Raw genomic sequence first — 27,910 nt, 5'->3', positions numbered from 1 at the left:
TCGGTGCTAAAAGGCTATTTCTTGTGTTTTCCCCATCTCTTCCCATGTTAACTATATTAATGATATTTATAATCCTTTCACTTGCTTTTGCCAACTTTTGAGTGTCATTCTATTTGCCAGAAGATGGCATAATAAATTGCAACGGTATTTATCTATCAATGGTTGAAAATTGAATAAAAAGACCCAAATATCTCTTTTTAGGACTCAGGGCATCCACTTGGCAAAACGGGATGCATAGTAGTGACTAAATTAAACGAAAACTAGTTTATTAAAAAAGATCCTATGCAGCTGGAGGAGACAAAAATCCCGAATAAGTGCCAACAATGTACACAATGAAGTAGAGATTGCTATTTATTGATGATGTGAGTTTTTTGCATTTACAAATGCACAAAAATGTCATTTAAAGTATAACTGAAGGAAATAAATCTGATGTGAGTCTAAACATAAGACTTACTAGCTGCAGTGATGGTGAACACCATACCGGGAAGGGCAGCCAGCCAGCTTATGCCATCTATAAACGTACTACCGACAAATATTTTGCCAATGTCAACTGTTCTACTAAACTCTTCCCTCATTATGCTGACAATTGCCTTGCATTACGTTTACCATAAAATAACTCTCATTGGCATCCAAGCTTTATAAAAACACCTTCATTTTGCTCAAAAAGGGCAGTCAATAGATACAGAGAAGCCAAACTGAACAGCCTCAACAAAATAAAATTAACATCAGCAGCAAATCCTCTTGCTGAAGACTTCAGATATAGTGCACGTGTACCAAAGTTCTACAGTTGTTAAAAAGGTGCACACACACACTTATTTTTGTCCCTTGCCTTGACAATCTGGTTAAGTAAGTCAGTTATGGATTTTAATAGCTTTTTCAAGGTAAGTGTAGCGACTTCTCTTTGGGGCTTTATTGAAATGGTCAAGCCCTAGCCATGGCCTTGGATGAGACATGTTGCCTAGAAAAGAAAAGAGAAAAAAATAATGAAGTTTTAAGACTAAACTGGAAAGTTTCCTCTACACAAACTACTCCTGTGTGCCCTGTTCACAGTTTGCTAGGAATCACAGAGTACTGAGAACAGTCCTACAGAGCACAGCCAACAGGCTGGCTTTCCTGACCACTGCTTTCCTTCCAATAATACACTTTACAGCTGTTTCTGGATCAGATAGTTAGTTTTTCTCTTTTCAGTCACTTATAGGAGTTTAAAGCAGTGAAGTGTGTGCTAAAGCAAGAAAACCACCGTTATAATTTAAGGTCACAGGCACATCAAAGTACCAATTTTCACCAAAGCACTGGGCCTGTTTGAAAACAGAAAGGCATTCAACATCTAAATACGACAATCTACAGTATTTGTCATATTCTAAGTTCTCTCTGCTGTATTAAGTTATTCTTATCACTTGCTTTAAGTGAGAACATTTGTTAAACTCAAGTAAAATGTAAATAATCAGTTAAGTAACAAATCATGTAACTGACCTTTCTTTTCTGAGAAAAAAATTTAGTCATATTTTGACTGTAAAGAAAACATACAGATTTTTTCACTTGTTCAACCCAATATGGTTTTATCTACTGCTAGTTTTCATTAAAAAACACAGTCCACATACTGCTTGCAAGTGGGAGAAATTCTCTTTTAAGATGTCCTCAATGCAGAGCATCAAATGTTCTTTGAAGTGAAATGATAAAGGCAGAAACGAAATAGCCCCCTAGCAAGAAAAGCACACTAATTCAAAGCCGTCAAGTGTAACCAGAAGGCATTCGAGCATCCTATTGTCACTCCAGAGGAGAATTTCGGAGAGGGCATGAATTCTATCAAAGCATATTATATCAAAGGGGCAACTTCCCATGAACTCTCAAATTAAAACCCTTTCATCTTACAGTCCCTACAACTCCTACAAACAGTTCAAGTTCTCCCTTTTCCTATTTCTGCTAGTCCTGTACTTTTGACCCTAGTTACCTGGTTAGTCTTCCACGTTGTTTTGGCAATACTGGCTCTGCTTTGCTCAGCAAGTCTCATAGTTCATTTCAGACTATTGTCTCCCTCTTCCCACCCCAGAAAGATGATTCACAGAATAAAATCAGGACTCTGAGCACACAAGAGAGTTTTTCTGTCCATGGAGAAACATCCACCTCTGAGTTCATCAACCAGAGACCCCTCACAACTACTGCAGAAAAAGAGGTCCCTCCAGTGACATACTTCTCTGCTCACAGGTGACATGTGCAGATGCAGGCATTCAAAGTTTTGGCAAGTCCCCTCATATTCACAGCCATGAGCCATAAACCTGGCTGTGTAACATACCACAAGAGGACTTTTGCTAGGTTCCTGCAAAGTATTCAATCACAGTATAGGTCTAACTCCCTGTGGGTTTTGAAATAAAGGGACAGTTACAGGATTTCTTTACAACTGCTACATAAATCCAGAACACTGCTTGAAAAAAATCAGAAAGTTTGGCCCTAGCACAACCTGCCAACAAAAACCAGAGCCCATAATTGTCAGAAAAATAGAACTGCAGAGATCAAGTTGTCCTCAATCTCATTTCTACCAGACAGAGCAGCTCACAAAAAGGAACACTCAGCTAAGCTAGGGGGGAAAAGCCCCGATGAATTCAAGGCTTTCAACAGAGCTCTGACTGCAGATTCAAAGGTGCCATTCCCAACTGAAAACCTCAATAGATGACTGCGTGGAACTCCTGAAGGGTTAACCTGGTTTCTCCTGTGTGTAAATTCCCCAGAGAACAGAGCTTTAAATATTAGTCAAGTAAACAAGATGGTAGACCATCCACAGACAAATCCAGAACAGAGCTGCATTTGTAGCTTGGTGAATCACCTCTTAGGAAAATCTAATCACCCCTTGGGAAAAGAAAATCTAAACAGCTTCCTATTCACATATGTAATAATCTTGTTAGATTCTTCAGATTCATTGAAGATATCAAGAATGAACAAGAAGCATCTTCAATGAGTATGAGAATTCAAATACCTCTTTGCAGCACACTTAAAATGAGTCTGATGAAAATAGACCTTAATATTTTTTAGGAATAACATGAGCACACACTCCAACAACAGTGTGAGAATCAAAGGTACAAGGAAGCAGATGGTCAACACAGGTAAGGTGCAACTGACGCTAACTCTCTTCTGTAAAGTATGTTATACTGATATTTGACCCATTTGGTCACTCAAATCCAAACTTTTAACTCACAAGGAAACATCTTATTTAGTTATTTATAGGGCTATAAAATACATATACTCAGACTAACATACACAACACTTAAGTGTGCACACAAATGTATATAAATACTTGATTAGTTACTTCTTATAATGTATTTCATGTACAAAGAACAATCTCCTGCATTCTCAGTTAAGGCTAATCACATTATAACAACTAGCAGCAACTTCAGCAGTCAGGTTGTCTAAAAACTCACCAGGTTGGGGCTCAAAATCTTTCAAGTTCACTTCATACTCATCTTCATTGAGATACTGGTGTCGGCCCATCATTACAATAGCAAATTTAAACTATGAAAAGGAAAGGGAAAAAACTGGTAAGATATCACATTAAAACAAAGCCTTCAAGTCTAATTTCATAGTCCTCACAGCTGGTTATGAGTGGGATTCTTCAGGGGCTGATATAGACCAACACTGTTTAAAATCTTCATCCACAAGCTTGACAGTGGGATAAAATGAAAGCTCAGGAAATGATAAGACTGCATCTGGAATACTGAGTCCAGGTTTGGGCCCTCCAGGGAAAAAGAGATGGCAACAAACTGCAGCAAGTCCAGCAACAGTCCAGTAAGACAGTTAGGGGGTTGGAGTCCATGGCACACAGGAAGCTAAGGAAAAAGGGTTTGTTTAGCCCAGAGGAGAAAAGGCTGACAGGGACATCTAGCCTTCCATCGACTGAAGATTGTTACACAGAAGCAGACTCTACTCAAGAGCTGCACGGCAAAAGGACAAGAGGCAACCTTCATCAGCTGCAAAATGGAAAACTCTGATTACACATGAGGAAAATAAGTGTCTTCACAATGACAGCAGTGATGCTCTACATACAGTGTCCAGAACATGGTAGAATTTCCATCCTTGGGAGTTTTCAAATTGCAATTAAGTGCACAACCTGAGCAACCTGACTTAACTTCAAGCCAGTTGTGCTCTGAGCAGGAACCTGAAGTGGGTGGCCTCTCGGGGTCCTGCACCATCTAAACTTTTACAGGTTGCTTTAGTGTTTTGCTGAGTATCTCATTTGATGCAGGACAGAAATACTACTCCTACACACCCCACCTAATTGTTCTCAGATAAAGCATTATTTAAGTCAAGAAAGTGTTCTATTGATCAAAATCTACACTTATCCTAAATCTGTGGTGTTCCAACTTCTTAAAATAAACTCTTTTAGGGTCTACAATTAGCAATGATAACTCTCCCAACTTGACATTACCTTTTCAAATTCTTTTTCTTGTATGTCCAGCATTGTCTGAATCCGCTTCATAACCTCTCTGAAGTGTTCACCCTAATAATTACAACAAGATTTTTAATGGGAAAAAAAAAAATCTAGGAAAAAAGTGATGCTGCTAGTTATTTCCTGCTTCAAGTTTCAATGAAATACATTGCCTTAATCTCTCAGTTATTTCCAAAATTACACAAGTGACAACATCGTCCACTACAATATGGAGTAACAACATACAACTTGTTATAAATTCAGCAACTGTAAGTCTTATTGATCCATCATTATGCAAACTGTCCCACAAATCGACCATGCACTGCTATTGCTACGTGCAGGCTGAAGTTGTGCAGGGAAGCACCTGTGCTGCTCCCTCTCAATTAGTAGCTTTTTTTACTATGTTTATACACACTGTGTATGTAAACTGAAAAAAAGTGATGTGTAACATCAGCTTAAAAGATCAATAATATATATCAACTGTCACAGAGAAATGCAGTGCAAATGGTTTCCACCAGAAATCACCACACAGGCTTAACTCTACATTGATAAAAAATATGTAAATAAAGCAAAATTCTATGGGATGCAGAGATGCAGATGCACATATTTCCCATTCTAAAACATTTGGAAAAGTAGATAATTTTCATATAAACTAACATGTATGAACCAGAAAAAGTTTAGAAGCAAATTGCTAACTGCCCCCAGAAATACACTTTGATATTAAAAGCATTAAGTGTGACATTCAGCTGGAGCTGTACCACATAAAAACTTAAGAATTAAAATTAAGCTTTCAAGATTAGCTTTCACTCTTGTATTAACTTCCAGCCCTAGAAGATAAAGCACATCAAATTATAGAAGTTACAAAATCCAAAATAATCTTAGAAAATGTTCAAGAAAGCTAAATAACTTTTCATAACCACGTGTCTCAGTAAGCAGCCAAGCAACCACGGCCTAGCCACTTCTGCCAACAGGCTTGCATTGCCGTTACTAAAGTGGCATTAGAAATAGGATTTTAGGCTTGTTGGGAAGGTTCTGAGGGGGGGTTACTATCAGTTTGATAGTATTTCAGGTTCTTGGCTGATGCTGAATGCCTACTTTGTAGATATTGCACAGGTTCACTGAAACACTACACAATCTGCATATGCAAAAAGAGAAGTGAGCTGGTAAACTATTCAACTGTAAGAAGGCATAAATGGGGTAGAACCTTTTATACAGGAGAAATATTTTCCTACACACTTTTATACTAATCAATTTCTTTGACAGTACTTAAAACAATCATCATCAATACAATCCCACAGGGAAGAAAAGGGAGGCATGCTGTACCTGGTGTATCCTCAGCAAGAATGGAATTCCAAATGTCCCAAAAACCTCTTTGTGGAAATGTGCCACTGTGATTAGCATCTCGTTTTCTTTATCTATATCTACCTGGTCCAGAGGAATTTCCTAGATCCAGACAAAAAATTATGACTGCAATCAGCGAAAACTTCCCCAAAAAGTAACTTAAGTAACTAAAGGCATAACTGAGGTACCATTACTGATGTAAAGCAAGTCTATTTAAAACAATTAAAAGAACCATGCTGTTTGACAGTCTTTTTATAAGAATGATTAATCCCTGGCATGACAGGATTTCAGCTTCCCCTACTCAGTAAATAATCTGGCTTCCCCAAATGGCTGTTTTGACATGAAATCTTCCATCAGCTGTAGTAATACTCCATAGCAGTATCACAGACCTCTTGTCATCTCCTCTTTACAGTTTACTCTGGAAACTTTTTTTTTTTTTCCTTAAATTTCTGAACTTTGAGGCAAGTTAACAGATTTGCATGATGAAATATTTAGAAAAATCACATGGTAAGTATCAAAATTTGACTCAAGAACCTCAAACTCAACAGAAAAGGAAAAAAAGTCTTCTAGAATACTTAAGTTTAGAGTATGAAAGTGGGTTCTAAGCATAAACATTTACATCACGAATCCTCAAACAAACCTTGGAATTATTGCTAAGGCAGCAAATGTCCTATGGACAAGCCCTCGTGAAGTCTTCATTTATTGTTATAATGAATATATAAAAAAATGCTACAATGAAATCATTATGGGGAAGCAGATGAAAAAAGAATTACCACTTGAGAGAGTTTCTTCTCTCAAAGTAAAGTTTTAAAGTTTCTGTAAGAAAATAGTATTCACCTCTATTCGAAACGTTCGACTTGTTGCAGGTGACAAACACTCTAACAGCTCATCTTCCTGATGGACACCGATTATTTTGTAACTTACAATTTCTAGCAGCCTTAAAAATAAATAAACAGGAAAAGCATTAAAAAATTTTTTAAAGTATATTAAAAAAAAAAAAATCAACACAGTATCTCTTTCTCAAACCTTGAGAAGGATTAGTGTAGCTAGGATGTAAACAGATAGTATTGCTGTATTTGTAAAACTTAAAATTCAGTCCTTAGTAAAAATTAAGCTGTGAAGTTACAAGAGTTTAAATTACTTCTCATGGCAAACAAAGCCAATACATGCAATTACAATTTAATTTTATTTTAACTCTCCTTAAATTACCTCACTTTTAACTCCTGAGAAGTAAACAGCATGAAATACCTGAATTGCAAACAATTATTAAATTGTGAGTTAACAAATGCAATTGATGAAACTTACACATCCCAAGGACGTAACTTTATGAAATACAAAACAAAAAAATTTATATTTGTCATTAATAAGAACTTGCTGAACAATGTGAATCTGGAAGTTTTTTATTTTTAACATAGTAGCAGACTATATAACGGTTTCCACGGTATTTTAAATTCTATGGATACTTTTCTGCATAAAATCCACATGATCACATAAAAAAAAAAAAAAAAAAAATCTTCCAGCTTTACCTTAATTTCCCTGAACCTTTTTCAGAGAGTTCTACAACTTTTTTACATTCTTCTAATAGGTCCCGCACACACCCATGCTTATCTGGATATACTGTTATTTCCTACAGAATTTGAAATAGAAAAATGATTAGAAAACCTGAAAATGTAAACAACCACATTAAAGCATAGAATACACTGAATAACAGTTACTGAAGTGAACATCTATGTTACCTTCAAAGTTTTTGTTAAGAACTGGAACAATTTTTTAAAATTTATTTTTTACGGTTTTTCGGTGTTTTGTTTTGGGGGTTTTTTGTTTGTTTTTTACATAAGTTACAACTTTGATCTAATTTTGTGTTCTTCAAGGACAACAGCGTGTGTTTACTGCACCATAATCACAGTTGTATCAGTTTTGACACAGAAATGACAGCAAGTGTGTGACAGCAAGTTTCACTTACCTCTTCCCTAAACTGGCTATTTAGCCATATGCATTTAAAACTTCTTCTGTTTTCAAAATCAGTTATTTTCATTTTGAGCTTGAGGAAGAAAATAAAAAAAACACTTTAGTCATACTTTGTATAGGGCAGAATTATTTCTTTTTAATTCACACCAATAAAAACAAAAGACTCCTACCTGTTGATAGTAAAGTTTTTTAGGTTGCCTAGGCTTGAAGAACTGCAGAAGATCTCTTAAAGTACCTTCATAATTATGTCTAAGAGGATTACCAGGGCCATCCCTATAGCTACAGAAAGAAAAAGAAAAACATAAGCATCTCTCTACAATCCATCACTACTCAGTAAATGAAAGTACCAACTACATTTTTATTCCTGGCTTACAGTTTCATATAATTGCTAGGACAGCCTAAGCAGCATTATATTCAGTGCTTTAGTGATTTTTAAAAACAGGTGAGCATATGGGAACAGAAATACCACTCCCTGTGCATGTTACCTCTCTTGGATGTTTACAAGCTCACTTTGAATGCTGCAGGGTCACAGACCAACATTCCTTTGAAACTACTAGTAGAGCAGCACATGCTTTAGATTGTGAAAGGTTAATTTGTGGAGCCACATGACACAGCAAATTCCAGAGTGACCACAGCACTGTAAACTATAAAGAGCTACTCAAATCAAGACAGACTCATTGATGATGAATGGAGATACCTACAGGTTAATAAAAAGCAATCTACATTTACATGAATACAAAAAGATGGTGTATTTTTTGTGTACGCGTTATTCTTGCAGCATAACTACTAATACACTGTTTTCTGCTATAGTATTATACAGATTAAAATTCAGTTCTATACAACTGTGCCTGAGGACACCACTTTAACCAGAAATGCCCCTTTTAGCAGCTATGAACTTGTTAGATCATCGTCTTCATAAAACTTTATTTGCAGACTTTGAAGGAAGAGGAGGGGGAATCAGTGAAGTAATTCCTGCATTTAAACCTGCAAAATCAGCAAAAATCCTGCTTTTATGTGCACTTGTTTCTGCTCTCCAGTCTAGAAATCTGCATTCACTGAAACAGCACTTGCATTAGCTTAGTAATTTATCCCATACAGTAAGGCTGTATTAATTAATTAATGATTTTAGAAATTCAAACAGTCATCTTTTAAAATGCATCTTTTTTCAATGCCATTTCCTAGAACTCTTCTAGAACATGTGATTCTTTGAGGCTGCAGAGCCAGCCATTGCAATATTTAAACTGTCTATGCAACTTGCTGTGCCTGCCAGAATGCTAACAGTTTACTGGTAAAGAATTAGTTTACAACCTGTAAAAAGCTACAAAGTAATTGCTACCCATCTATATTTGGGCTAAGTATTTTAAAGAACAGTTTAAACACTAAGGAAATTCACCTTACCCTTGGGACTTGAAAAACTGTAATAGCATTGGATCCGTATTAAGTCTTTGCGCAACTGTCTTTGCAACCTGCAAATAAATTTTTGGTAAGTTCTGAATTATTTCAGACAGTTATGACATTGCTGTACAATCACACAGTCGTTTGTTACACGTCAAGAAAATTATGCTACTGAAATTCTGAGAGACCCCCACTATGTCTACTTCCCCAAGGCAAAATAAACCAGTATCTTTAGCTTCTGAACAGTTGACACAGAATAAGAAACACTGGGGGAAAAAAAAGATGGAATTGCCTGTTTTATTACATTAAACCATTGTTACCAAAAGGCCACAAAATCCACAAAAATAGCTCTACTCCAATTTTGTCTTTGTTCATTTGTTTTTGTTGGGGTTTTTTTATTTAAAGAAACCCTATAGTGTTATTGGGGAAATAAGCAAGATGTGCTCTTTGAAAACTCCTTCTGTTCTTTAATTCACTCCAAGGAAGTCAGCTTGCTGGATAATACTGCCACATCATTTCTATCAGTATATTTCATGTCACTGTCTCACAAAATCATGGGGATCCTCTGCCTATTTTTCCCTTACCAAAATACACTATAAAGAACTTACATTTCAAGTAAAAATGAAATAAGAGAAAGCAAGTTGCTGAAAAGCAGACAATGAGAACGGGGTAGCAAAAGTCATCCATGACTTCCTCTATATAAGCAGGTGCTCAAGGTTCCTGCCTTTGGTGACAGAAAATAAAGCTGTCTGGTTTTAAATGATCTTTTTGACACTGACCAGAGCAACTGCAGGGAGCCAAATCTACTCAGGCACTTAATAGATTAAACCAATTTTTGTTTCTTTGGTTTTTTAATTACATTGTCCAGTTTTCCTCTTCTAAACATCTCGGGTCAACTTTTATGAAAACAACAGGTTTGACCTGTTAGTGTCACTGAGCACTAAACAGCACTGTGTGAAGAAAACACAGTTTAGTCTACAAAATGAATATTGTTGGTGATATTACAAGCAGCAAATAGCTATTGCTAGATTCCCAAGGTATTTTTCTTTTAACAGCTAAATAAGTTGAGCAAGTTTTATATGTCACTTATAAAGCAAATGTATATTACAGCATCATTTTCCTGACAGAGCAGAATGGCATATCAAGAAAGAATCTGACTGTCAAAACAACTCATTATTAATAAAACTGTGTTTTTTAAGAGTATGTTCTTCTCACAAGTGTTAGTGGCTTCCTCAAATCTGTAATCACTACAATGCAAAAAACATACAAGAACAGATCTACTCTTTTCTAAAAATATATAAAATGCAGTTGAGAACTAACGCAAAAGTTACTTTCAGAACAAGGAAACAACAGCAGAGAAACAAATAGGATACGTGCCTGAAAGTAATTCATCCTATTGGATAAAGTAACAACAAAGCCTGGGTCATTTGGGATGGTTTTATCACAGAAAATTACATCCACACGATGATAGAGGTCTCGGAAGTATTCTTTAGCTGTTGGTAGTTCACTGTTATCATTTTCTGGGTCATCCCTACAAGAGCAAACAAATGATAACACCATTACATATCACATTGTTACACACACAAGCAGTTAGGGCTTTTAAAAGTATGTTCTACAGTAAGTCAGCGACAGTCAAGAGATACAGAAATAAAGTTTAGAAACCTTTTTAAAGAGACACCACTTGTACACAGTAGAACTAATACAGTCAGTAGTGACCCACACCCCTGAGTATTTCTGTGCAGTGCAAGGGCAAACACTCACATGCTGTGCTGGCTCATTTGGCAACCCGGCAATACTCTGATTCCAGCCCTTTCACAGCGGCACTGTAGCCAGAGCCTTCCCTCCCTCCCACCCTGGCACATTCCTGCCTGTCTGTATTGATGCTGCCACAGCTTTCCATATACTCCTGCATTAAGGGCTTTGCCCAGAGGCCAGATGTACAATAGCACTCCTTGAACCACAGAAACAGACGGCACAGACCCTGGTTTGGGTCATTACTGACTGGTACCCCTAACTTCTCAGCGGAGGAATAGCACCAGGGTACAAGCTGTGCACTTACCCAGGAGTCAGCAGCCAGCCAAAGGTGCATAACACCAACTGGGTCAACAGGGAATGCGAATTCCAAGGCATGACATGAGAAATACATTCATCTCACATAATCTGGGGTAAGAGTGCTGAAGATAGACTAGCTGGCTTCCACCCACTGTCAGCCCATGGAGAGAAACAGAGCAACACAGTTGGGTGTGACCATCAGGAGTGAGAGCATAGAAATGCTGATTTATAGCCCTGACAAGCTTATGAATGATCCCTTTAACAGATACAAGATGCAGGAGTTCTCCTTTTGCCCTGGAGAAAACCCCAGTTGAAGCACCAGTACACCTACGAGTCGCACATGCTCAGGCAAACTGGGAGCATCTCATCACTGTGGACCAGTATGGAACTTATTGTGTGCATGAGTAAAAGGAAAAAAGGGAAAGCAGTTTAGTTCAGTTTAGTTCTAGGCTGAAAGGAACTCCAAGCCAAGAGCCCTGTACAGTGCTAATGGTACAGAGCCCAAGATCTGAAATGCTGGTAGGCTCTTCAGTGTCCGAGTTACAGGCTCCACATAAAAATGCTGCAGATCTCAGACACACTGATGAACCACACTCTTTGGTTATATTAAGAGCTAATTTAGGTTATTAGTTTTCTAAACTAGGATGAAACCTTCTTTTCCTTAAATAGCATGACATCTGACAATTAAAATACTACCAGTATTTTTTCATTTCTCCTTGAATAAACAAATGAGAACTGCTGAGAACATGTCGACAGTTGGAAAATTACACTTCGCTCTTGTTAAAAATGCTAAGTCAAAGAAAGTTCTGCTTTCAAAGTGAACTAGGTGATTTAATTACAATGACAAGCTGGCCCCTTAAAATACCTACTTCTGAAACACTATGATGTCACCATCCATGAGTTCGTCAAGAGCTTTATCAAGAGATACATCATAGTCTTGAATCCTTTCTGTTAAATTGGGTTTAACTTCCTGTAATAAAAAACAAAATTGTTGATCACAGAATAAACAAAAGAAAAATAAAGACCACAATAGTAAAGAAATTATCAGATAAGATTAACTTGTATCTTCTTTCAACTGAAACCAATGGATAGAGAGAGATATAGATGTAAATTAAATGTAATCTTAGCTAAAGTCCAGATACATCTAATTGCTGCTGATAAAGCAGGCTGCTCATTTTTACCTTTGGAGTCTCACTCAAGTTATCTTAATTTTGAAAACTATCTTATCATTCAGTATTATGTTGTTAGCACTGAAAAAGTTTCCAAAATTTAGAGGTTAATGTTCTACTGATGCAGCTTCCAGGAAATGTGGAGAACACTGATTATGCTCACTGATTTTAATAATGCAGAACTTTTGTAGAGCAATTCACTTGTCCTTTTTAAAAAAATAACAAAGCCTTATTATAAATGCATGTACGATAGAACATCTACACGCATATTACATATTTATACTTACAGGTAGGTTGACCTCTTGGGATAAAAGCACCTGTCTAAACAAACTGGAATCAAGTCTGACTAACACAGAGTAGAAGTACCTAACAGTTCTGCTTTTTAGCATGAAAGTGTGTGTGCTCCCCTGGAACCACCAGAGAGAGCAGCATGACTGCTAACAAAAAACACAATTAAACCCAATTCCTTGTTCTTACTGCAGCAAGGACTTTACCTTGGCAAGACTTGCGTCTTCAGCACTTAATAAATACAGCAATTATAAATTTTTACTATTTCTTTATTTGGGCACAAATATGTTAGCAGCTAGGTATTTTATTTGCTGACTTCTAACTTAGGGAAGGAAGGAGAAGATGCAACATTTTCAACTCTGCTGTCTAAGGGGGACACTGAAAACACAGTGGCCAATAACGCAGCAGCATTAGCCCCTCTAACGCTGCGACTCAGAAGATATGCACAGATTTAGCACAGCAAAGCTGCTCATGCAGGGCTTCATGTAGAGATCTGTTGTTTTTAAAGTCTCACACTTCTAGTCGTTTAAATCTGTTTTGAAGTTAACTGTCTGCTGATACACTCTTGCAGCACTGTAGACTTCAAAGCTACAGGTTACAGAGTGCTTACAATTTATAAATTACAGTTGTTATGAGCAACCTTTTTTTAACCAAAGCTTCTTTTTCTCTAGTTATAGCATGTAAAAGACAAAAAAGTTACAAAAAGTCTATAAATCCAAACCTCATAGAGGATAAGGTTAGTTTCTTGTGGAAATCCTGCCCTCTCACACATAACTGGAAGCAAGTCACCTATTGGAAAAGAAAAGGAACATGAAATGTGTTGCATTTTAACTGCTAGCAAGACCTCCTCCAAAAAGAAGAGGACCTATTTTTCTGCTCTGGATAAAAAGTTTTAAAATGCCTAAGAGAGACTGAATAAAAAATTACATTTAAAATACAAAATTAGAAAGCGTGTACAAGTCAACAAAATGAGACATTCAAAAGGAGAAATTGAAGTATTTTTACTTTGTGGACATTTGGTGAAGTCTTTAAAGGAAACCATACGAAAATCAAGGCTCAAACCCACTTCAGTCTGAGTTGCCGCTCTCAGGCTACCACAGCAAAAAGTTGTACAAGAGTTATTTTAAAAGCTATTGAAGTACATTTCACCAAAAAAACCTTGAAATAGAAGGAGGAAAAAAAAAAACAACAAACTGGAGAGCAGTATCAAGTCACAAAGCTTTACAGCAAGTTTGAAACAGCTGTTTGTTTAGCAACACATCGTGAATACAGCAAACCTGCAACAAGAAAAATAATAACAGACAGCCAACAGTGTACTAAGGCAAAGCTTGCAGCCTTGTGGAAAGTTTCACTGACACAACATGGGGAAGAAAACTGTCAACTGTTGGGAGAAATCAGAATTTCTTTCTGTGGTTTACCTTTGATTTCTGTCATAAAACTAATATTAAAAGAAAAAAAAGTATGCTGTCTATTGTCTCCAAAAAAATTCAATTATAACAATTAAATTCAATATCAGAACTCACGTATTTTACAGGATATAGGTGTGTAGATATGTCCACAATAATTCAAACTCCGAGTCTTCGGATCATACATCTTCAGAAACAACATTACATCATCTACAAGTTAAGAAGTAAGATTTAATTAAGATTTAATTTTAAGTAAGTCTTATTTGAGTATGGGTGGGCGGTGTGGAAATCACCTAGATATTTTTCTTTAAACAGTGACAAAGATGTGTCTTTGATTTATTAATTTGATTAATGCCCTTAAATCTTCTTATATACTGAATTTTTATAAATCAACTCTTATATACATAAGAATTTATTTAGTGATTCCAGAAACATGGGAAATGTCTTACACTTGAAAATAAACGAGGGAAGAACTGCATGAGAAAAACTAATTTCAGCACCGTCATTTGATGGGCACATCAATGTCAACATTCGAAAAAGGAGCACACAATGTTTCCTGAGATATACCCAAAATAAAAGCATTTTGTATTTACTCAAGTTTTAGCATATATGCTTACGATCTTTATCAAACTTGGGTAATGTTGCTCCAGTAGCAGCCATCTCTGGATCTACTGTTTCCAAAAATATTGTCCATGGATTTTCATTGTCACTGAGCTCAATCATCTACATAGAAAGATGTGGAAGAAGAAAAAACGTCTCTGGAGAACATAACACAACTCAATATCTGCATCTTCATCAGATACAAGAACTTTATGACATTCTATGAGTGGAAGACTTATTTTTTTTCTGTTCTGTTAATGACAGGAAGTTTATGAAGAGAAACAATGACAGATATAAAAACACTAAAAAAAGTTTTAATGGAGCACAAGTTATAGGTTTTATTTTAAATTGACCTATTTATTTTTAATTAAAAAATATACCTACGGCTGTCTTTATTATGTCAAGAAATTTACTTCACTTTAGAAGTAACAGGACAGTGAAACTAACCACTGTTTTTTGCGGTATTTAGGTTTTGCAGTATTTAGGCACAAGGTTTTACATTTTAAGTAACACATTTCACTAAATCCAGAGTTTTTACCCAAATAATGGAGGACTCAAAAAGACACATCTGTTTGAAATCTAACATCAAAAAATCACAATCATGCTTTTTTTCATAGCAAAAAAGGTCATGCACCACAGGCCTCTCTCCTGTCCAAATCAATCCAATGAATCTCAAGTCTTCTCGCATATCAAACTCTATGAGATACAGATTATATTAAAAATCTGAAAAATCTGACGTCCCAAACTTTTAGATTCTTAACGAGAACTAAAAATCATGGGTGATGTACAGAAAAAATGCCCTCTATCAATTAATATTTACCGTTTTATTGCCATCTGCTTCATTATCTAACATTGCAGGTCTTTTTGTTCCATTACTTCTAGCTTGCATTGGCCATAATCTGATTTGATCCTGGGGAAATCCCTAAAATAAATAAAAATTGTGACAGGAAACAAACAAACAAAACAGCTAAGATTCTTTTCTTAAACAGATCTCCTGTTTTAAAAGGTCTAAATTATGACTGTTGCCAATACCTGGAGAGGATAAAGACTATGAAGCAACCATAATGTAATAAAATAAATACATACAGATATTCATGTAGAGAAAACTTACCATCGTTTGAGAGAGATTTTGAACAAATTCTGTAAGCGTTGAGTTTTTTAATACTTTGAAAACAGTGTATTTAACTTTTTCTTCATCATACATATCATTGCCTTGGTGACCACAGAACTGATCCTCTGCCACTATCTGAAAAATTACATTAAAAGGTTACTATTCATATTAACTCAGCTGCACACTGTAATACCTTCTCATGAGGCTTTACCATGCAACTTCACTGGCTCTCTGAGTAATGGTACACTGGTAACACTATTCACATCATGAACAAAATCTGCATGTATACAGATTATAATGAAACTGAAAAATTGTGTTTGATAGTCAAATCAGTGTAAGTAATTAAAATACACTAATTCTTACAAATCCCAAACAATTAAAAACCAGTTCTGCTTAGATCTCAATCTTGGAAACATGTGCTCTAACAATCTTGGCACTTAAAAAAAGGCTACATAATTATTTTACTGGGGTAACGCAAGCAGGTTGGCCTGAAATGTTTCCTGTATCTCCCACTGCTCCCATGCATTTTTTGTTGACAGAAAGACAAAGGGTGCAACTCTGCCAGTCCCTCCACTGGAAACAGCTCTAGTGTAAACGCAGCGCAGAACAAGGTGAACTTCACCGACAGCTCCACTTCTGAACACCAGAAAGAAGATGCAAGGAAACATGGAGGCAAATGGAAAATGGGTGCTATTTTCTTCTGCCAGATGGGCTCTGGGAAGAGCCATAAACAGGGTTCCTTAAGGCAATTTGTAACAATCTAGTCCATCTGGCTTTTCCAAAAAGATAATTGCAAATATAAGCACTCTCTCCTTCTGCTTCTACTTGATGAGCTCAGTTTGGCAGTAGTCCAGGCTTGCAGCCTATGGCTTGATACATTCTAATTTTAGAAGAGAATTCCTGAAGAAGAAAAAAGTGCAGTGGCAGGGCAGTCATTTAAAATAACCTGGCCCTTTTCCTTTCACCTGAACTTACTATTTTTGTTTGCAAGCACATAACTTCTACAGAAAAGAGAAATATCTATAACATACAGCACTGTGTTTCATTAGGATTCATTGCATGCAGACTTAAGAGCATTGTAATCAGACTTATAAGCACAAAAACAGTAATTTCACTTCAAATGCTATTTCCAAACACAAATGCAAAAAACTGAAAAATCAAAGTTTGTCTTGGGTGGCTCAACATTCTGAATTTTAATGGTAAGGTAGTTGCAACTTGATCTGTTTCAAAAGCTGACCTGCACTTGCATATAGAGGTGAGCTTCCTGCCTCTCCTTCCTCTTCTGAGCTTCTATCCTTTTCTCTTCTTGTAGCCTTTCCACAAGTTGTTGAGGAATATCATGGTCCGTGACAGGCTGCAAAACTTCACCTACAAAGTAGATTTTGTGATGTCATTTCAAGGTTTACATTAAACAGGGCTTTCTTCATACACACTTGACTTTCTTCTGATTTGAAGTCAAAACCAGCTTTTTTTCATCTTTTAATTAAAAACATGGTTTGATATCATAACGTTCTGGCAAAAGAACCATTTCCTATCCCAAGCCAAAATTTACTACTTCCATGAAATATGTATCAGACTTCTGAATTAAATATTCATTTTCAGGATTTAAAAAAAAATATTTACCACCACTCAATATTTTTAGTATACATATATCAACATATTTATAACCAATTGGATCTAGTTTCCATCACTGAATTTAGTTCACTGCTTTTTCCATCCTCTGAAACAATCAAGGCTAAAGCACTGCAGATAAACAGTCTTGTCCTACTATGCTAAGACAAGAAGATACTAGATTAGCACATACTTTCCAGAAGAGAAAAAAAGGCTGGTTGATCCCACAGAATCTATAAATTCCAACTATAACTAACAAAGCCCCTTTGTATAGGAAGATTGCCAACAATTCACAAGTAAAATTTAGTGATGAATCCCTGTATGTAAATCTAACTTGGAACGCATGCAGGGTATACATACTTAATTTTGATTCCCTGATGTAAACCAACATGTATGCATTCGTACAGTGCCGTACAGATAAGTCATCATCATGACCTCCATAGTTGTGTTCAATCGCTTCTTCCTTTGTACATCTCGATACAACATCGTCATCAAATTTACACCACTAGAAAGAAAATTTTATATAAATAATATCATACACACAAAAACATGTTCTTGAATGATAGATTAATCCTATTTCTGACACATCTTTCAGCTCTTTGAGGTAACTAAAATTGCTCTTCAAGCAGCATGAATTTAAAAAAAAAAAATCTAGTTCAGTATAATCAGTGCTACCTGCTACTTGCACTCAGCATAAGGAAGGCCAGAAACACCAAGCCTTTACTGAAATATTTGAACATTTTACACTGAATATCAAAAGCCCAATAATTATCCAAATAACTTTTTCTTCAGATTGCTATTAAAAATCTAACATTCCTATATGAATTTCAGAAATTTGACCTCATTTGTTGTAAAATAAAATAAAAAGCAGTGATGCTCAAGACATCTAGTAATTATTTGTACATTTAAAGTAATTTACAGCAAATTTGAAATTAAAGCAATAAAGCCAATTAAGAATGAAAGACAAATAGCAACAAATTCATGGCAAAAGCTGACTTCTACTTTTACTGTGAACAGTGATGTACACACAAAACCAGTCAACTCAAAGGAAGAAACACCTGACCTATAAATGTCCAACCCAATCAAGTCACCTAAACCTGTAACAGTGGGACATGCAAAGATACTGAACTTCCGAGTCACAGAAACATTCAAAACATTCATGTTTGCTTCACAATAAAGTCAAACAAAAATGTTGGATAAAATTTGATGGCAGTAGAACTTGAACGCATAAATACACACAACTGAAGGGATTCCCTTTGTTAACAATCTTTTGCCAAAAGGCAATAACAAAGATAAAGCTGCTCCTCTTAAGAAGGCAAGTGATTCTTCAGTGCCTCCAAATGCAGGCTCCTCCCTGAAGAGCAAAAATTAGACAACAGGGCGGCTGGGTTTTCTTTTTGTAAACACAAAGTAAGTTTCCCAAATACATTAGAAAAGGCATCAAATTAAAAAGTATCAGGCTAAGAACTACATGGAGAAGCCAAATCCCTGTGTGATGAAGTGAGTGTGCCAGCACACTCTTCTGTAAGGGAATGAAATTCCAAAGCTTTGCTCATTATGAAAACTGCAAGCATATATTTGCAAAACACAAATATGTTTAGGTGCTTTTCAATACTCACTTTGCCATCTCCCTTTGGATTTAAGTAAACAACATAATGTCCGCCATGGTTATCTCCACTGTGTACTAGAACTGCATGAAGAATGTAATTGGCAGGATCTTTAGGATCTGTTTTTTGCAAAAATTCATCTAGTGGCAACTGTTCGGGAAACTCAAACCTAGTTTGGAAAGAAGTAAGACAGTTGTATTTGTAGTTAAGACAGACACATGCTATTATGCAGGATATCAGTACTTAATGCTAAAGCAAGTTACAAAAATTGAACAAGTTATTGTGACAATGCCAGGATATACTGCATAGAATGTCAGATTTTACACTGTTTTAATATAGAATAAAAATAATCTTTACAAGCACCTGAGAAAAACATGCCGTCAGTAACAAGGGTAAGAGTACTGAAACAGTGCTGGTTTGGACTCACTGTGCCAAGGGAAAAGCTCTAAACCTGTTAATTTCTAGTACACAAATACAGCTTTTCCAGCACAGGTACCACTGGACTGGAACATTTTGAAATGTCTTTCACCTGCTGCAGCCTCACCTTCTTGGCAAGACTGAAATGGCTGCAATACAGATTTAGTTTACAACCAACAATGTATCTCCTTGATAAATTATCAGCCTCTACTTACTGTGAGAGCACTCATGGAAATAGATGGAGGGAAAGCAGAAGACTACTTATTTATCCTGCTCACTCTTGTGGCAGCCTACTGCAATGTACCAATTTTCCACACATGGCACAGAGAACGTTCCACAAGGCATTAAAAGACACATTCACTTGTTTCATATCCAAAACAACAGCTACAAATGACTATTTAAGTATTCAATTTGTCATTCAGAATTTTAATATTCAATCAGTGCACCTTTTGGGGACCTCTAACATGTGCCAGTGCATACATCTTCCTCTTGGAGTTGATTAAAAAGATAGGACTTGAGCAAATTATTTTTTATAAAATATCTTAATGGATCCAAAGTCTACAACAAAACAAACAAACCCCCAAAACCACAAAAAAAAACCAAACCAAAAACCTTACCTATCATTTATCTTGATGTTTTGGTCAGTCTGAGGATCATACATAAATCTCATGAGCTGTAGGTGCAATACTGGTGGTAATGTTAGGAATTTCACACCTTTCTCTGCCTCCTAGACATTTTAAAGGAAACAGAGGGTTGAAATTGCAAGATTTTTAGCAACTCAAAATATTCGTTTGCCACAGACACTCCTCCTATGGTCTTTTATTTTATAGGCTCGACAACACAACATGCAACAAAGAATGTTCAGAACTGGGGTGGAAGTAAACTATCTTAACGCTGCATAAGCTACTCCAATAACACTCACAAGAACTCAGTTCATTTAAATTTAGGCCATTTATACAAGCACATGCAAACTTCTCACTGTATTAAGAGCAAGTTACCTGTACAAACAAAAGAGAATACAGAGGAGAAAATTCATTTTTTATCAACTAAGAATTTGATGCTTATTGCATTCTGCCAACAACTATTTGGCTACCATGCTGTACCTTCCTGAGAACAGCTAAAGAATATATAGAACATTACTCCCCAAAACTGCTTTACGGAAGTTGCAAAAAAAGAAAAGAAAAAAAAAAAAGCTTTAGTAAAACAAAGGGTTTTAAAATGGACCTCAGCTTCCTTCAGTGGGTGCAGCACAGCGCAGTTGAAAAGCTCAGAAACATGTGCATACACATAAATGTTTAAAATTCCACAGGTTCATTTGGTGTTCTTGTTGATGATACAAAAATGACCTCTATAAACTCTTAGAGCTATGCTGCTTTTTTACTAGACACATAGAAGAACAGACTACTCTTAGAAAAACCACTCAGTCTTGAGATCAGTAGTTAACAATTCTATCACTCAAACACAGGTATAAAAGCGAAACTCAGTGCTGACTAGACTTTTCAAATCCAAGCTACATTTCAACAAACCTAACAGCAATTAAGAGGATCCATGTAAATGCTTGTCTAAGGGAGAAAAAAAAAAATCAAAATTGGTTGATACAACCTAGAATGGGCTTGGCAACATTTTTTGGCTACCATAGCTTTGTTAAGTTACTTTATGAAGGACAGAGAAATAAAATTTAAAACCAAATTAAAAAAAGAAAAATACCTGCAAGCCGTGTTCTCCTGCATCATACTTGTTATCACCATCCAACTGTTCCACTGCAACGTAGTCAATGAAGGACTCAAAAACTAAATGAAAAAAAGATTCGGGAATTGTAGGGAAGGAGGAAGAAAAATGTAAGTTTACTCTAGCCTTGGGGCTCAATGTAATAATCAAATAACATATTAAGACATGTGAGCTTGTGTTTGAGTATTTCTGTCTTTATTTAAGAAAAAAAAAGTTTTATATTGCTTAAGAATGTCAAGAAATGTACCAAATTGTAGGGGCATACACAAGAATATCAACAGATTTTAAAATCAAAGTTACAACTGTCTGCCAAATCTCCGCTTCTCACTTTGCAACTGTTAAGTATCAAGCTAAATGATTCTGTTTGCTGGACTCTTACATGCCCTTTTTTGCACCTTGTATGCCAGGTACGTGGTAAAGTGATGACAGGGGACCACTGCTATGCTGCTCCGATTAATGCATTCTTTTTGTTTGCCTATTATGACGCTCAGGTCTAAATAAGAATCTATTTCATCCAACTTCATTTATAAATTATAACCTACTGTGACAACACTCCTGTTATCACCATGGCACAGTATGCACATTTACAACACCAGGAAAACTCCTATAACTGATAGATTTATAAAAAAATATCAGTAAGAGAATTAGGGAAGGAGCAGGGAAGAGAAATGGGAGAATGGAGAAGACGTAACGTAACCAAAAACATTTTCTGCAGAAGATGTTTTCAATGAGGTGACAAAAATCTTTCCTCTTGAAATTAAAGCAAGGATATTTCAAAGTGCTGAGCACAAACAAATCCATTCGAAATCAACAGGCACTAAAGATGTTCAACATGTTGATGTATTTGATTGGTGCATATCACAATGTATCACTTACTATTTTTCTTTCCCTTTATACTTAGCTGGATGTCATAATAATCTTCTATTCGTTCAGATCGATAGTCTACGTGTTTGCATTGGATATAAGACTGTAAACAAAAAACAAAACCCACAGCATTTCAATGTATACAAGTAACAGTTAATTTAAATTTAAAAAAAAAATTTTAAAAAAGACTAAATACATACCACCATCTTCCCTCTGAATAATTTAGGAATAGTGCCTTCTACACACGTGCCTTTCATTTTATTTTCCACGTTATCAAGCAGCTGGAAGAAAAATTAGTTTTTACACAGGATAAACTTGTAGTTTTTAAATTTTTTCATTACATACAGATGACTACTTCACTAATTAAGCTCTAAGTCACTGGTATAAAAATGAAACTTTAGTCTATTCATACTGGTATCTCCTTTCTAGTCCTTTAAATCCTTCTCTTCCCCCAAAAAACAGCACTGAGGACTACCCCAGCTACAGTCCTTTGAGTCTGGAAAACCTCACAAATGTAACAATGCATTTGTGTCTTCAAAACTGCATTTCTCTCCATGGCTAGACAAGGACCACTAGCACGGGTTCCACTTATTTTCAGCTTTCCCTGTCCTTTACAAATTCCTCACTCAGAAAAGGCCACAATCAATCCCATTCTTAAAAAAGAGAAATAAATAGAGGCAAAAACTCTACATCTTAGAGACCTAATTTAAATTAATCAGTGCCACTATTACTAGGAGTGTTACTGAATTATATTATATATACACAATATCAAGAGACATCACGTATCACAGATCAGTAAGAAATAGAAAAAAAAACATACCACTCGACATAATTCCTGGACATCATGTTGCATGAAGCTGTCTAAAGTTTCCCACCTTTGTAAGGCAAATTAATACAAAATTACTATATTATGAAGAAAACTTACAGTTCTAAAGACATTTTTGTGATCTCTTTGCAGATCAAGAATTTAATACATAGCAAGATGTAAAGACACTCTGATTTAGTACTGGCTGACGCACGGATTTTTTTTAGTTCTGTAAGATTTTCTTGGCAGTAAGGATGGGCAGTGAACTTGTGGGACACTTTGGCAGCCGTTCTACGCCTGCTTGCCTTCTCACTCTGTGGATCTGAGGACAGGGACCAGGAAGGCAGCTGGAGCCAGCCAAAGAGACAAGGGCCAGGCTGTTACTAGCAGAAGAATTCTTCCAGTCCACAACCTAGTCTCAGTTCACGTCAAAAAAAAACTATTAAGAAAAGGCCTGGGAGCAATTCAATGCTGTCAGAATAGTTTCCATAGTGTGCTTCTAGCAGCCTCTCTTCTGAGGGCCCTTCAGGTGCAGTCAAGTAGCATTCAGGGATTATTTCAGCACATGAAAGGAGGTAAATGGATTTATAGGAAATACTGGCTCCTTTGTGCTCAGCTAAATAGTTAATTCTGGATGCACAGTAACTCCAAGGATGCAAAGACACATCTAGCTTCCTGAACTGTCCATGTGCAAACACACTCATGTGAAAGGAGAGGTGACAGCAACAGTCTCTGAAGGGCTCACAGCCAAGGTGGCACACTGCAACGAGGGTATTCAGCACTACTGCCTTAAATAAAGAGAAGTGTAGTGCTTTTAGTTTCAGCATTAAATACTTTCCCCTATGAGCTGTGAAACGCAGGAATTCTTTGTAATTTTAAGTCTCTGACAACTCTTTTTTTGCTCTCTTTTTCCCAGCCATATGAAATAAGCTATGTTTGCTGTAGCCTTTAGCTTCAGCATGAGGTTCAACCCTGGTTCCTGAAGCCACAAGCGCAGAGGTGACCAGGAGCAAGAGTAACCGTATCTTCTTCCCCCACCCTCTTCTCACTGACTCACCACCACTGTCACACAGCAGTGTACTACTCCCAGAAGAGTGCCAAAAGAAACTGTGTGGGGCTCCTCACTTAAACAAGCTGAATTAAGTTACCTATTGGATAATTAAGAATGGAAAATAACCTCCTGACTCCCTTAGGCTTTAAACGCTAGCCAATTTACAGGACAAAATAAAATAAAAAGTTTACATACTAATATTAGGATAAAAAAGGGCTCCTTCAGACAACAGCATCACTTTCTACTGAAAGAAGTCAAACTTAGAAACTCAAAATACCCAGTAAAAAGTTACACTCTACACAGCACATAAGTAGGTCTCAGGTCAGAAACCCCTCTCTGATTTAATAGGGGTGAAAGATCGATCTTCAAACATATTCTGAAATGGCTCCCCAAGAACGAAGGCAAGCACGAATACATTTTTAAAATCTTGCTCTCAAATACAAAATTAAGCATCTCCAACACACCCAGGAAAGATCTCTTCATGCTACTGAACAGGACACAGTTGGGATCTTAACTCAAGATGAATCATTTATGATATCAGCAAGTCCTTCCAGCATAACAGGACAGCAGCAGTGCTGATAAACTAAATATACCATGTGCTAGTAGGAAGAGGATACAGCCAGACAAACATATAACCCTGGGGTTACCCATCTCATTTTAAAATTCCCCCAAAAGGTGAAAAGGAAAGGTTACAAAGAGTCTTATCAGGAGTGAGCGCTACTGCAAGGTTTAGGACAGCTAAGTGCAAAAGCTGGTACAAACTTCCTAAACTGTTTTTAAATAAAAAATGCTTGTCAATATTACTACAAAAGATTAGTCTACAAATACAGTGCAACAAACTCATGTAAAATACAATCTTTTCGAAAATTTTTTATAAAATCCTACACCATGCTTACACGACATGCAAAGAAAAGGCTTGTAAATGTTATGCTAATCTTCATCTTCTGTCCTAACTTGTGCTCAACTGAAACATCAAGCTAGTTAAAAAAAAGAATCAACACCCTCAATGCAGCTATATTGTATAATTCTATGTCTAGATACTCCAGATTTAAAACTACCCTCTGTAACGCCATCTCCCAAAAAATACCATCACACTGGAAAAAATACCAGGTAGTGAACTGGATACTGGGCAAAAATGAAAGTAAAAAGCAAGCCTTTTCGTAGGGGCTTTATGGAGGAAAATAGGCTGCTAAAGTGAGGAAAATGCAAAGAATTACTTTGTGTGTGTACTCTCACACCTTTACATCATACAACAGATACTCCTCTTAAGCTTCAAATCACAAAACAGAATACAGTATGAAATATTTCTTCATTGTGCATGGGCAAAAATATGTGCATCTTCGACATGTCATAAGATAATGTTACAACAGTCAGCAATGCAGAACTAACAATACGGAAATGCAAATTACTGCTATTTCTCTAAATTTAAAACATATTTACATTTTTAAAAGACATTAACAATACATAAACTGCAATGTTTCAACAACATATTTTGTCCTGAATTTTACTTAAGCAACATCACACAATCTTCAGGTAATAGGTAAATTATAACCCTGCTAACAGTTGTGTTTGACTGTGTACTGCTCCCCTCGCCAAAAAATCTGACTTTTGGATCAGTTGCCTTTAGTACTGACTATAGATGCAAACCTATCCAAGCAAACTAAGAAAAGTTTGCAATTAACATAATGCTGTATTATCATTTCTCTGCACCTCTCTAAAACTAGCCTGATTAAAATAAAATCTTTTTAAAGAAAAGCTTTAGGAAGCTACTTAACAGCCTAATAAATACTACAAATCTCTGAAACTTACCCAAAAGATTTTGTTAACTTTTTAGTTCCAACTGGTTTGTCACTATGTTGCAGCTCATAAAACACTCTTTGCAATGCTAAAGGAACACTTTTGGATGAATCATCTCCTTCTGTGGGCATCATGTACACAGCCTGAAAAAAGCATTTAGTTCAATTAGTATCTAAGGAAAAGTTTATTGCTCATATTGTTTAATGTATTCTTTCCTCTTCAGTGACTTCCTTCATATAACTCCATTTAATCATCACTTGAAAAGAGGCTGAAAAAAAATCATGTACTGTAGTGTAAAAACATTAATTGTCTGGAATCACTCTTACAGCACAGTGGTTAGAAAGATGTGAACAACAGATTCCATTCACAGTTCTATTATCTAAATAGTTCCTTTATTACATCCTTGAAAAGTAAATGCACTAAAGCATTCAACACCTTCGAACACCTTCTCACGCCCGATACGTCTACACAATCACAGTAGGACTAGATACACTGATCAATACTATAGGCTTTTGAAAACAACTTCAGTTTTGTGCTGCAGCTTGGTATCTGTGAATAATGCCACAACAAAAAAACACCAACAAACAAAACAACAAACCAACCACATGAAGCCAGAAAAGGCAACAAGTGAACAAAACCAGAAATGGTCCATGTGGAGAAGGATATCAGAGGAAGCTTTGAGATTCCCCAATACATTAATTCCTACCTAACGTCAATGCTGCCCAGCAAATAGCTTAATAATTCAATTCACTGATTATACTGATCTGGGAAGGATTGAGAACAAAGAAATTACACAAACAGATGAAACGGGGATTAGGAGAGTTCAATAGGCGCTGAAATGAGATTTACTTTTACAGAAGCATACAACAATATATCTAGGGAAAAGTAACAGCAAAGAAAAGGTATTTACAGGGAGATGCTCATTTAGAAAGCATGAAAATAAAGAGAAAACAGACAACTCTGGAAGGAAATTATGTAATAACACATTAAAAAAATTAAAGACTCCAATATTAAGTAGCATATAAAAAATAAGCTGTTAAGAAACAGAAAAACTGCCAGCTGAATTTTTGCCTGTGAAACAACAGGGAATGATTCGTGTCTGCAAGTGAAGCACTGAACTGTATCTCAGTAGCTCTCACTCGGTTTCTGTATCAGCCTGGATTTCAGAGCTGTCCAGCACCTCTAACTTACCATGTACTTCAGTTCCCTATGAACAGAGCAAGGCTAGTATATCTACAACATAGCTGAGTTGTTGGGGAAACACATTCATCATTATATGAATGGTCTGTACAGAGGTGATGGGAAACAGATGAGAAGGACATTAGCTACAGACAGAAAAACAACAGAAGGGAATGACAGAAAAGAAAGGAAGAAAGAAAGAAGGTAAAACCAGTTCTTAAGAAGTTGGCAGACTGGTCTACTCCAATTTTGAATATCCACAAAATGATTTTAAGAGGAAAAAAATAGTTATTTTCTAATGCAGTTTCATTAGCAAGCTTCTCAATGAGCTAAGCACTGCTTTAAGAGTTTAGAGATTATAGTGATTTAGTCTGGAAGAGAACTCTGTAGGTTCTGAACTCTGGTCCTGCTCATAGATGTGCCACGTTCAAAGTTGGGTCCAGTTGTTCAGGCCATATCCAGTTGAGTTCTGAGCATCTCCAGGAATGGAGATCCCACAAGCTCTCCACACATTCCATTGTAAAGTTAGATCACCCTGATTGTGAAAATGTATTTTCTGAGATCAGAACATACAATTTCAATGCAAGTCTAATAAGCCAATAAAGAAAATTATTTTCAATTGGTTCTCTTCTTTTAGTATCCAAATGCAGAGTTACAGTTAACCATGCTGCTCTGGGCAAACTCCAATTCAAATACAAATATCTAAACTATATATTTGATTTTACAAGCAAAAGTGGTTGGTTTGGTTTGGGGTTTTGGTTTTTTTTTTTTGCTTTAAAATATTAACATAAAAATGAGTCAGCATATTGCAGAGTCAACTTAACCTCTTCCTGCCCCTAGTGTATGAACTCTTTTAGAAGATGGTCTTCAATGGCTAAGGGTAGAAACAGGAAATATTTGAATGACCCAGTTTCAAGTCTTCCAAATCTACATAATCATCCTCTATTCATTGTTTTTAACATCTTGTAAATGTTTTTTTAAAAAACAAAAATATAGTAAGTTACTTGCTGTGTTTACACAAATAGAAGAAAGATATGAAAAATCAAGTAATGAAAAAAATTCAAATACAGTCAGTGCTGATAAGTTTTCATAAAACTTTTAATA

The 27,910-nt window shown here is 36.2% G+C and overlaps 1 protein-coding gene across 1 annotated transcript; it reads right to left on the bottom strand.

Moving 5' to 3' along the window:
- Positions 1-335: 335 nt before the first annotated feature.
- Positions 336-25,766, bottom strand: USP7 (ubiquitin specific peptidase 7). Its single transcript, XM_010168985.1, has 25 exons — positions 25,640-25,766; positions 22,795-22,849; positions 22,175-22,255; positions 21,987-22,077; positions 21,090-21,172; positions 20,000-20,109; positions 18,978-19,134; positions 17,719-17,863; positions 16,985-17,115; positions 15,748-15,882; positions 15,457-15,558; positions 14,654-14,759; positions 14,154-14,246; positions 13,352-13,419; positions 12,043-12,143; positions 10,499-10,652; positions 9,125-9,192; positions 7,897-8,005; positions 7,722-7,799; positions 7,285-7,385; positions 6,596-6,695; positions 5,741-5,860; positions 4,418-4,489; positions 3,414-3,504; positions 336-958 (listed from the first exon to the last, which is right to left on the bottom strand). Exons 1-25 carry the CDS (start codon positions 25,759-25,761, stop codon positions 852-854), a joined length of 2,580 nt encoding a protein of 859 aa, XP_010167287.1. The 5' UTR covers positions 25,762-25,766; the 3' UTR covers positions 336-851.
- Positions 25,767-27,910: the final 2,144 nt, after the last annotated feature.

Source organism: Antrostomus carolinensis, unplaced genomic scaffold, assembly GCF_000700745.2.
Source record: "Antrostomus carolinensis isolate BGI_N321 unplaced genomic scaffold, ASM70074v2 scaffold20105, whole genome shotgun sequence".
Classification (NCBI taxonomy): Eukaryota; Metazoa; Chordata; class Aves; order Caprimulgiformes; family Caprimulgidae; genus Antrostomus; species Antrostomus carolinensis.
This window is presented reverse-complemented; position numbering and strand designations above follow the sequence as displayed.